This window comes from Chiloscyllium plagiosum, chromosome 9, assembly GCF_004010195.1.
Source record: "Chiloscyllium plagiosum isolate BGI_BamShark_2017 chromosome 9, ASM401019v2, whole genome shotgun sequence".
Lineage (NCBI taxonomy): Eukaryota > Metazoa > Chordata > Chondrichthyes > Orectolobiformes > Hemiscylliidae > Chiloscyllium > Chiloscyllium plagiosum.
Genome location: NC_057718.1, coordinates 92522024 through 92533478, shown reverse-complemented (window position 1 = coordinate 92533478; position 11455 = coordinate 92522024). Strand labels below are relative to the sequence as shown.

The 11455-nt window shown below is 38.1% G+C and overlaps 1 protein-coding gene across 2 annotated transcripts in view; it reads right to left on the bottom strand.

Moving 5' to 3' along the window:
* Positions 1-3288: 3288 nt before the first annotated feature.
* kiz (kizuna centrosomal protein) overlaps positions 3289-11455 on the bottom strand; it is a 185247-nt gene continuing 177080 nt past the window's right edge. For both annotated transcript variants that reach the window (XM_043696536.1, XM_043696535.1), the window contains exons 13-14: positions 9402-9445; positions 3289-4180 (exon numbers count right to left, since the gene is read on the bottom strand). In XM_043696536.1, coding sequence (XP_043552471.1) covers positions 4074-4180; positions 9402-9445 — 151 coding nt within the window. In that variant the 3' untranslated portion in view covers positions 3289-4073. The remainder of the gene's footprint in view (positions 4181-9401; positions 9446-11455) is intronic.

The window sequence follows — 11455 nt, the reverse complement described above, 5'->3', positions numbered from 1 at the left end:
AGGCGTTTGGTATGCTTTCCTTTATTGGTCAGTGTATTGAGTACAGGAGTTGGGAGGTCATGTTGCGGCTGTGCAGGACATTGGTAAGACCACTGTTGGAATATTGCATGCAATCCTGATCTCCTTCCTATCGGAAAGATGTTGTGAAACTTGAAAGGGTTCAGAAAAGATTTACAAGGATGTTGCCAGGATTGGAGGATTTGAGCTATAGGGAGAGGCTGAACAGGCTGGGGTTGTTTTCCCTGGAGCGTCGGAGGCTGAGGGGTGACCTTATAGAGGTTTACAAAATTATGAAGGGCATGGATAGGATAAATAGACAAAGTCTTTTCCCTAGGATCGGGGAGTCCAGAACTAGTGGGCATAGGTTTAGGGTGAGAGAGGAAAGATATAAAAGAGACCTAAGGGGCAACCTTTTCACGCAGAGCGTGATGCGTATATGGAATGATCTGCCAGAGGATGTGGTGGAGGCTGGTACAATTACAATATTTAAGAGGCATTTGGATGGGTATATGAAAAGGAAGGCTTTGGATGGATATGGGCCAGGTGCTGGCAGGTGGGACTAGATTGGGTTGGGATATCTGGTCGGCATGGACAGGTTGGACCGAAGGGTGTGTTTCCATGCTGTACATCTCTATGACTCTACAAATAGTTTCTCCTCATCTCAGTTTTGAAGCTATCTGATCTCACTATATCTATGCCCTCTTGTTCAACATTCACCTTATCATTCCTCTTTTTTGTGTTATGTACCTCAATCAGATTTCCTCCGTTTAGCCACTAAGTCTCCACGAACAGCTATTCACCCTCCTGGCCAGATTATTATCTATTCCTTTGTCTGTTTAACTGTTCTTCTCTCTTTTTGGGCTTGATTCCCACCTATCAGTTACTCCTTATCTCCTCCCTCCACATTTGTTTTCTGCATATAAACTGACATTTTCCTCGCCACCATCAGTTCTGAGGAAGTGTCACTGGTCCTGAAACGTTAATTAATTTCTCTTCACAGATGCTGCCAGACCTGCTGAGCTTTTCCAGAAATTTCTGTTTTTGTTTCAGATACCGCCCCCCATTCTTCTGAACTCCAGCGAGTACAAGCCCAAGCTATTCATCCACTCGTCGTACAATAGCCTTTTCATCCCTGGAATCAACCTGGTGATCCTTATCTGAACCACCACCACATCCTTCCTCAAGTAAAGAGACCAAAACTAGTCACAATATTCTTGGCATATTCTCACAAACGTCTTATAATTGTAACATTTCTTTACTTTTATAATCAGTCCTTTTACAATAAATGCCGGGATTCCATTTTTTTTTATTATATGCTGTACCTCCATACCCACTTTCTGCAATTCATGCACAAAGACATCCAGATCCCTCTGCACTAACGTACTTTGAATCTGCTTCCCAATTAAATAATAATTTGCCCTTTTTTTCTGGCCAAACTTGCACATATCCACATTAAACTCCATCTGCCAGATTTTGGACCATTCTCCTCGTCTATCAATATGCATCTGTAAATTCCTTATCTCCTCATCACTGCCTGCTTTCCCAACTATTTTCATATTGTCAGCAAATTTTGCTATGTTACACTTTGATCTTGCTTACAGATCATTTGTATAGATTGTAAATAGATGAGGTCCGAGAACTGAACCCTGCGGCCCCCTACTCGTTACAGTTCACCATCCAGACAAGGACCCATTTATCCTGACCCGCTGTTTTCTATCACTCAGTCAATCCTTTATCCAAGCCAATAATCTAGCCATTACTTCCAGCATCTAGCCTTCTGGATCAATCTTATATGCAGCCTCTTGTCAAATGCCTTCTGGAAGTCTAGATACACCACATCGACTAGAGCCGCATTATCCATCTTGCTGATTGCATCCTCAAAGAACTCCAGCAAATTTGTCAAGCACAATTTGTCTCTCTGTTGATTAGTTTCTGTTGACACTTTTGTCAGGTCCTCTTAGCCATTGCTTTTGACAATTAATCTCAACAAGTCTGTTAGCAGTTGAGTTTGGTGTTTAATGAGTTGATGCATTATTATGAACACAGATGCCTGCTTTTTATAAATTCTAATGTGCACCTGAACTGCCCCAAAGGTGTCCTGGGATTGTATCCCAATCCTCTTTCTTCAACGTGATACCTTGGCTAACCTAAGAAATGCACAAAGTTCAGACCAGATCTATTCTGCACGGTTCAGGTTTCCCAAATCAATATCACACAAGTGTAAGTAGCTGATGATGTATATGGCCAGCTGCCTCTGAACTGTGCATGAGAGAACACAACCAGCCCCTGCAAAAATATAAAGTGACACATCTGGGACAGGATCTGTGATTTCCATGCTTGTCCACCATTTTCACCACAAGAGGCTCTCCACTTGGGCAAAAATCTAGACATAGCAGTTTGTGGTGAAAGAAGAGAAAGTGATGAGGAACACAAATGCTATCTTATACCTGTACATATCATTATGGGTAGGTTGGTGGGAGCATGGCAGAAAATGGGATGGGATGAATTTTGCGGCAAGAAGATTCAACAGTTAGCACCTGAAGGGTAAACAAGAGCAAACTGTGGGAAGAATATGGAACAGGATGTGACAGCTGCAACTAAAGAAACAAATGGATGAAAGAATATAGCAGATAAACTCTGCTCATTGCTGTAATATATTAAGTTTTACTTAAATAATGTGAAACCACCATTACTGGTGTCAGTTTTGGACAATTGGAAAAAGTCCAAAAGGGCTACAGAGCAAGACTTAAAGCCCAGCACAACATATAAGTAGCAGCTTATACATTAGATAGAAAGGGGTATCAAGCACTTCTTTCCAATACATTGCTAGCTATAATGATATAGATTTGCAGCATAGTAAATACATTTCTACAAATACAAGAATAGCAACTAATGGGGCATTTTGTGTTAATTCCAAATAATGTTAATCGTTTAATTGCTATTTGGCTAAAATCTAACATTTGTAACTGCGGAGGTTCTCAGGAGAGACTAGGTATTCGGTTTTACTGGAGCAATATTCTGATCTATTTATGATTTCGAAGGCAACTACTATGGTAGAAATAATGCACTTAATTCTTTTAAACTTCCTATTACTGGAATCTAAACTCTATTTAGATACTCTTGTAACAAAAAAAAATCATTCATCAGAATCAACACTTGACATTCACGGAATCAGCTTGACATTTGAAGACTGCAACAAAAAACCTTTGAGCAAAGCAGGGCAACTGCAAATAATTTGCCTTTCAATTTGCATCAGCATTGGTAAAATATATTACTGACACGTGATACTAAAAACAAAATTGGTCTTTATTGGTGATGTATTTTAAGAACCTCCTGTTTGATACACAATTGTGTTCAAAATTCTTTTTTTGCTCAACAAGACACAGTGACCCTTTTGTTTTTTTTAAATCAATGTATTTTATAGGGTCACTTTATTATAGCACAGCACACACACATATACACTTATACTGACGAGAGTAAGAGTGAAGTAGACAAGTAACTTGCTTTATATTGGGATTACATTTCAATGTTCATTTGTACCCTGATAATGTCAATGAAAGACTAAAGCAGAAATGATCCTCCCCTGACTTAATACTTAGCCCTTAGTTGCTATAATTAAAATGGGTTATTGGTTCATTAACTTATTACTATTTGTGGAACTCTGCTGTACATACATAATTTCAAAATTTTCAAATTCAACAATGATTATCTGAACAGTACTTAATTTGGTCTCAAGTGCAGTCAGTTAGAATTGGGTGAAAAAGAAAATAGTAAAGAAGTCAATACCTGTAAAAACTCTCCTCTCTTTCTGTACCAGTTTTGTGTTTTTCAAAATATTACCTATCCCAAGAAATCTCAGCCACTGCAAAAATGCAAAAAACCTAAACATTCACTCTGGTGACCATTTTCTTTATTTTTGCGACAATGATTGAATGCAAGAAACAAATGAGAAGGCAGTTGTACGGAATTTCTATGACAACATGTGAGACACATTTCTCTCCAACTGAACAACTCTATATTCAAAGCCTGGGTACATTATAATGCCTTGTCAATTGAATGGTTAATTTTTGCTGTTAAAAAAAATCTTCAAAATCATCTCCGTCCTGAAATACTTCTGATGTCTTCGGATGAAGAATTGCTTCAATATCGGATGCACTGTCATCAGATTCACCCCAAAAAGCTGTAAGAATGAGAGACAACAACTTTATTCATCTAAGGGTCAGCTTGTCCTCTTGTCTCATTTACTTGGCAAAATAATGCATGCAATGTTTATCTTTGATCTTTGCTCATCTTTCTTTCTTTCTTAGGCTACAGGACAACAAAAATAAAAAAGCCACAAAACTTTAATAGGAACCCAAAAGACAATGTGGATGAAAGCACGTTTTCAGAGCTTGTTACTCTAACACTGTTACTTTTGTGACTTTCAAATGTTTCATGAAATTTAAAAACTTTAATGTTGAACTTTAATATTCGTTTTAGCAGATAAAATGCACAAAACGAAAGTCAACATTAACATCCCAATGACTCTCAATGACATCAGCACTTGCAAATTTGCAATTCATTACCTATTATTCAGAAAATGCTGGTTCTACAATGAAAGAGGATTATAACAATACTTGCATCAGTTTGAATTCTCATTCAATTCAGCATCTTTATTCTGTCGCTGAAAATTTCCAAATGCATATTAATGTGCTGCATTTGATTAAAAAATAGCTAAGTATTAACATTTCAGATAAAGCTGAAAATTTGAATCAAGACATCGAAAAGTTATTGCTTTACATCAGTTCACTTAATTTCATTCTGTATGCGTGCAAGGTGTCTTAAATCAAATATCAATATACATAAACATGGCTACAGAGCTTGTGCATTACAACTGTTGTTACTGTTGTATTAAAATATAGTTTACAATGGGAGACCCTGATCACCAGAATGTTTGTAAGGGAATCTCAGGCCGACCTGAAATCATTGGGTTTCTTTTCTGTCACTAACTTGGAGTTTTTGATCTGTTTTAATATGAATTCTGTTGCTGTATTTTCTTCAACAATACTTATTTGGATAGTTGACATTATCTCTACAAAGTTAATCCAGATGATGTGTGTTTGTGTTAATTTTAGTATTGGATCAACAAGATGATTGTTATATTGGAGCTGAAAATGTGTTGCTGGAAAAGCGCAGCAGGTCAGGCAGCATCCAAGGAACAGGATGAGTTCGAGGAATTTGACTGAGACAAGGTGGGGGAGGGGAAATGAGGACTGAGACAAGGTGGGGGGATTGTTATATTGGCTCAGGGTTCTCTACACAGAACAAATTGCACAGGGACCCTCTTTCGGGAACAACACGATCCAACTTACTGACTTAAAACATTAAAGTGTTTAATTTGTTGAAATATAAAGTTTCAAAATTACATTATGTCTTTTGGGTTTGAATAATCAGGCTGTAGATTATCTTTGCTGAAAATTGAAAATATTTAAATGTGAATTCTATTTTCGTACTTTGGAAGATGTAGCCCCACAAACATGGGAGCAAATAAACAGCAAACACAGTCGAGGGCCCATGGCCGAGGCAGAGATGCAAAAATACAAGAGGCATACAAAATTAATCCTAAAACAGACATACACAAATTTCAATAAAAGATTTACCTAATTATTGCTACAAAACTGGCTGACAAGTATCACAAGTGTAACACAATGATATACCATTTTACAAAACAATAATTACTTTTCTATTGAACAGCAGATTCAATTACTGTTGAAAAGTAGTTCAACCACTGTCGTGAACTGCACACTGGAGTTGATCCAGAAAATTCAGATGGTTTATTTTTACAGTAGTCAATATGTAGCAATGAGTTACAGGTTGGAATCCAATCAAGAGGTTTGGGTGGTTGTTTAGAGAATAACAGGTATAAGGGAAAAAATTACAAATTGGACTATAATTGGCAAATTTGGGAAGTTTAGATATAAAATAACAGAAGGTTGGGAATGACTTACAAGCAGAATATAATCAAAGGATAAAGGTGTCTGATATAGAAATTGACAGGCATCCAAAAGCAAATCACCTGCCTCAAAGTACTATCTTCAGTTAATGGGCTCAACACCACAGGGAAAATATTGAGGCTTGAAAAGTTGGAATGCATGAGATAGAAACTGATTGTTTCTGATTGCTTAACTGCTGGAAACAAAGGGCACTGATACGAACAAAATGTTAGAGATACAGAATAAAGGGCAAATAAAAACCTTTTCACACAAAAAGATTAGGCAATGTGGAATTCACTTTCAAATTTCATGACTGAAATGTAAAGCAGGGGAAATGCAAACCTGGATTTGATAATTTAATTAAAATAAATGACTGAAACATGCAAACAGAAAACAGGTGAATATAATTAGAATTTTTTGCTCAGGTGATAGGTAAATGCCTATCCACACTGTTTGTGCCAAGTATTCTATTTCTATGACATAACTTCTACGTAGAACTCATCCATTCTTTTTCTGCTCAATATCACTGTGTAGGTTATATATGCTTCAGAAAATGTCAAACTTTATTATGCAGCTTTTGAGCTTTGCACCAAAATTGATAGTTATTAATTGCCTTCTTAACTTCTGTGAAAGACAAAAATCGTGCAGATATTCACGTTGTCGTATTTGGATACAGTATTCTCTGGTCAAACTCAATGGTACTCATATACAGGTTAGGCTTTCCTCCAGATGGCGCTAACAATGTGCATTAACTATCCCATAGTGTATAATCACACCACTTAAGATGTGAGCATTTTTTGTGGCGGCTCATCTGTATAAATCTGTCCAATCAGCGCTACACTATAGAATTATGCCCAATGGAAACTCATTTCAGGCCAACTAGGCATTTCAGTTTGCAATTTCTGGAAAGAAATTTGATTTATTTTATCTCATCTATATGTGTTGAAGTCAAATTCGAGTGCTAGAGGAAGCAATAGAAGCCAGTAAGCTGCTATGGTACTTAAGACAGCACCACCCATCATAAATTTAAATGAATATTTTGCACAAATGCTTTGCAAGAAAATGAAATGCAACTCAGCCAAAGTGAGGGATAGCAATCAAGAAGAAAATATAAACGATTTAGGGAAATAATTGGGATTACGATTAGATTAGATTACTTACAGTGTGGAAACAGGCCTTTCGGCCCAACAAGTCCACTCTGACCCTCCAAAGATCAACCCACGCAGACCCATTCCCCTACATTTACCCCTTCACCTAACACTACAGGCAATTTAGCATGGCCAATTCACCTGACCTGCACATCTTTGGATTGTGGGAGGAAACCGGAGCACCTGGAGGAAACCCACGCAGACATGGGGAGAATGTGCAAACTCCACACAGACAGTTACCTGAGGCGGGAATTAAACCCAGGTCTCTGGCGCTGTAAGGCAGCAGTGCTTGCCACTGTTCTATCGTGTCGCCCAATGAGGATTACTCATCATGGCCAATGTATTCAAAGAAAATTAGAACTATTTAAAGATGAGCTTGGTGAGATGCCAGGGCTCGGGAGAGTAGTAAAAATTATTCAAAAATGGACACAGGACATTCCTAGTAACTGCAGGCAGTGAATTTAATGCCATGGTATGTAAGGTTTTAAAAACAATAAATGGGGGGAGAAAAATATCAACAGGCACTTGAAAGGTATGCGTTAATTAAAGAGAGTCAATAAAGCTTTATGAAATGCAGACTGTGCTTAATTGCTGGAACTGAATTGTTGAATTAAATCATGGAGAAAATAGATTATGGGAAGGCAGTGGATGTTATCTATATGAATTTTAAGGAAGTCTTAGAAAATATGGAACCTAAAAGGCTGATTCAAAAACCAAGACTCCCAGAAAAGGAGGACAGTATCAGCTTGGATAAAAGAAAATACATAAGGAAGCAGGTTGTCGTAAATTGATACTTTTCAGACTGGAAGATGGTAAACAATGATGTTTCCACCATGCAAGGACTGCTACCTTTTATCTTAAATATATACATTACGTTGGGGTCGAGTAAAATCACAAAATTTGCTGAGTTTCGTATTAGAGGTATGCAAGGTAATACACAGTAGTAACACGAATGTGTCAATGAGTGCTAAACACCTGGAGAAATTGAATGTTTAGGTGCCATTGTTGATAAGCACTAAACATTTTGATGCAGCATCCAGTTTTACTTGTGAAGGCAAGTAAAATGTTGGGATATGGGAATCAATTCATAGTATACAAGTCCAAAGAAATAGCTGAATAATACAAATATTAGTGAGACCAAACAGTCTGCAGTAAGATGCAGGGGCAATGGCTTCAGAAAAATAGTACAAAACCAAAGGCTTATATTATTAAGCTATTAAGTGTAGCCTTGGAAATGAAATCTCTCGATATATTTTAAGATGCTCCCCAATAGCTTGCTTGCTGTTGACTTAAGCCATACCAATTTACCAGAATCAATCCTTACACTTTGTTGAGCAACAGCAGCGTGGGCAGTTTGATTGGGCTTAGACACATTGATACAGAGAAGCAAAAATAAAGATAACTGCTTCATTCCAAGTTGTAATCTGTTGGGCTAAAAACAGATATATAGATTTTGCAAATAGTGGGGGTGGAATTAGGATGAGTTTAGAAGTGATCATGATTTTCATGCCCTAATTGGTTGAAGAGTTGCTAACATTCAGTGACCGACAAAAAAGAACTGCCGCCGGAACAAGACATTGGAGAACAGTCAGTGTCACTGAAACAAACCCATTAAGCCAACTTCAGTAAAACAGTAAATGTTTTGAGTATTGGTAGCAGTTGATATTTAATGTTCAATTGTTATTATCACTTGCTCTTTAATGTATACTGTTAATTATTTTAATGTTATTAGAGAAATAAGTAATGGTGGTGGGCAATTGCAACAAATGGCACATCAAATGATGTTACTGTCCTCAGACAACTAAACCACACTGTTCCTAGCTCTATGTCCCCGGTCTTGGTGAATGTGAAACATCAGCAAAATAGAAACAATTAAGGACAGCAGAGACTAAGTCTTACAAAAGACATACATTTGCTAAAATAACAACATTGATTTGGAGAGTTAGACAACAAAGTAGAACCTGAGAATTTTGTTCTGAGGCAAACTTAGCCTTCGGAATAACATGACGAAATATACATAAAGATATTTTTATAAGTAAAGTACATTTTTGAAATAAAAACATTCTCTGGGCTGATCATTGATTTGTGGAGTAAACTACAATCTTCGTAGTAAATATTCATTCCATTGAACTCTTCAAAAGGAAACCAGATTAATTTTAGATATTGCAGGGACTGTGTACAGTGAAAAGGAACAGGTAACTGATCTGAAGCAATTCCTTATGCTGAAAGAATGAACAGCTTTTTTTAATTTCTTGGTTTCTGTCTTGCAACTCAAGCTTACCTTTTGATTTTACAGGATTAATCCTCTCTTTTTTGCTTCTGTCCCTGTTAAAATTAAATAAGGCAGCATTTAACAAATGTAAAAACAATACCTCTATACACCAACATTCTGCATACCGACACATCATTGAACTGACTTATTTGACAAAGGAAATTAGGAGGTGAGGGTGAGGAAGGTGCAAGAGAAGAGAAAGGATGCAAATTTGAGTATCAACTGGATCATGAATGTAAATTCTGAGCTTGGGTGTTGTTAATGTGGCTAAACGAGGGCTTATCATCAAAATCAGCATTATTAATAAAGCTGTCCTGTCTTCCTGTGAGAAACCTGATTTAACATAAATAACTTAAAAATGAGCAACTTAATAGTTTCATCAGAGCAAAGTGAGCTTCTTAGCCAATTAAACTTAAGAAAACCAGCACAATTTGAAAGTCAGTGGTACAATCTTGCAATCTCTGAAGGCATTAAAATTGGGTACAGAGTCCGATTTAGGTGAATTGAAACTGTTTCAGCATTTTATAAACACAAGTATGGTTTAGGATGCACTCATGCTGAAATTCTGCTACCATATTGACTAATTTACCTAAGTTGTGCTGGTATAAAAACCAGAATCAAGTGGAAACTTGGCACCAAAATGTCAGTCTTAAATCTTCTTATATGAAGGGTGTATCAGTGTTTTACATACATCGATGTCACTAAGCAAAATTGGAAAATAATGATAATTTTTTAGCTACTACTTACAATTGAAAAAGAAAATAGATTTTCAACATTTAAAAACTTCAGGCCTAAAGAACAAGTTTACTTAAGGTTTTGCGTATTTACTTGATAGGAGACCACGTCAGAATGCTATATTTGCAAAACAAGTATCAATACAGCATTTAATGTATTAAGATAGACCACTTTGTGCGTTAGAAATCATGTCTCACGAATTTGATTGAGTTTTTTGAAAAAGTAACAAAGAGAATTGATGAGGGCAGAGCAGTAGATGTGATCCATATGGACTTCAGTAAGGCATTCAACAAGGTTCCCCGTGGGAGACTGGTTTGCAAGGTTAGATCTCATGGAATACAGGAAGAATTAGCCTTTTGGATACAGAACTGACTCGAAGGTAGAAGACAGAGGGTGGTGGAGGGTTGTTTTTCAGACTGGAAGTCGGTGACCAAAGAAATGCCACAAGGTGCTTGGACCACTACTTTTCGTCATTTAGATAAATGACTTGGATGTGAACATAGTTAGTAAGCATACAAATGACACCAAAGCTGGAGGTGTAGTGGGCAGCAAAGAAGGTTACCTCAGATTACAACGGGATCTTGATCAGATGGGTCAATGGGCTGAGGAGTGGCAGATGGAGTTTAATTTAGATAAATGTGAGGTGCTGCATTTTGAGAAATGATAGGGTTAGGGAGGGAAATATACCTTTGGTGGTGGGGTCCATTTGCAGGTGGCAGAAGTGGCGGAGGATGATGCGATATATGCAGAGGTTGGTGGGGGGCAAGGTGAGGATCGGGAGGTATCTGTCCATGTTCCATTGGGAGGGGTGGGGTTCAAGGGCAGTGGTGCGTGAAGTGGAGGAGATGCGCTGGAGGGTTCGTCAACCACATGGGAAGGGAAGTTGCTGCCGCAGGAAATGCAAAACCTGCACCCACACCACCCCCCTCACATCCATCCAAGGCCCCAAGGGATCCTTCCACTTCAATCAGAAATTTATCTGTACCTCTACCAATGTCATCTACTGCATCTATTGCACTCGGTGTGGTCTCCTCTACATTAGGGAGGCAGGACACCTTGCGATCGTTTCAGAGTACATCTCTGGGACACCCACACCCACCAACCCCACTGCCCCATGGCTGAACACTTCAATTCCCCCTCCCACTCTGTCAAGGACATGCAGGTCTTGGGCCTCCTGCACCACCAAACCATTACCACCCAACGCCTGGAGGAGGAATGCCTCATATTCCGCCTTGGGACCATGCAATCACATGGGATAAATGTGGATTTCAACAGTTTCCTCATTTCCCCTCTCCCCACATTATCCCAATCCCAAGCCTCCAACTTGC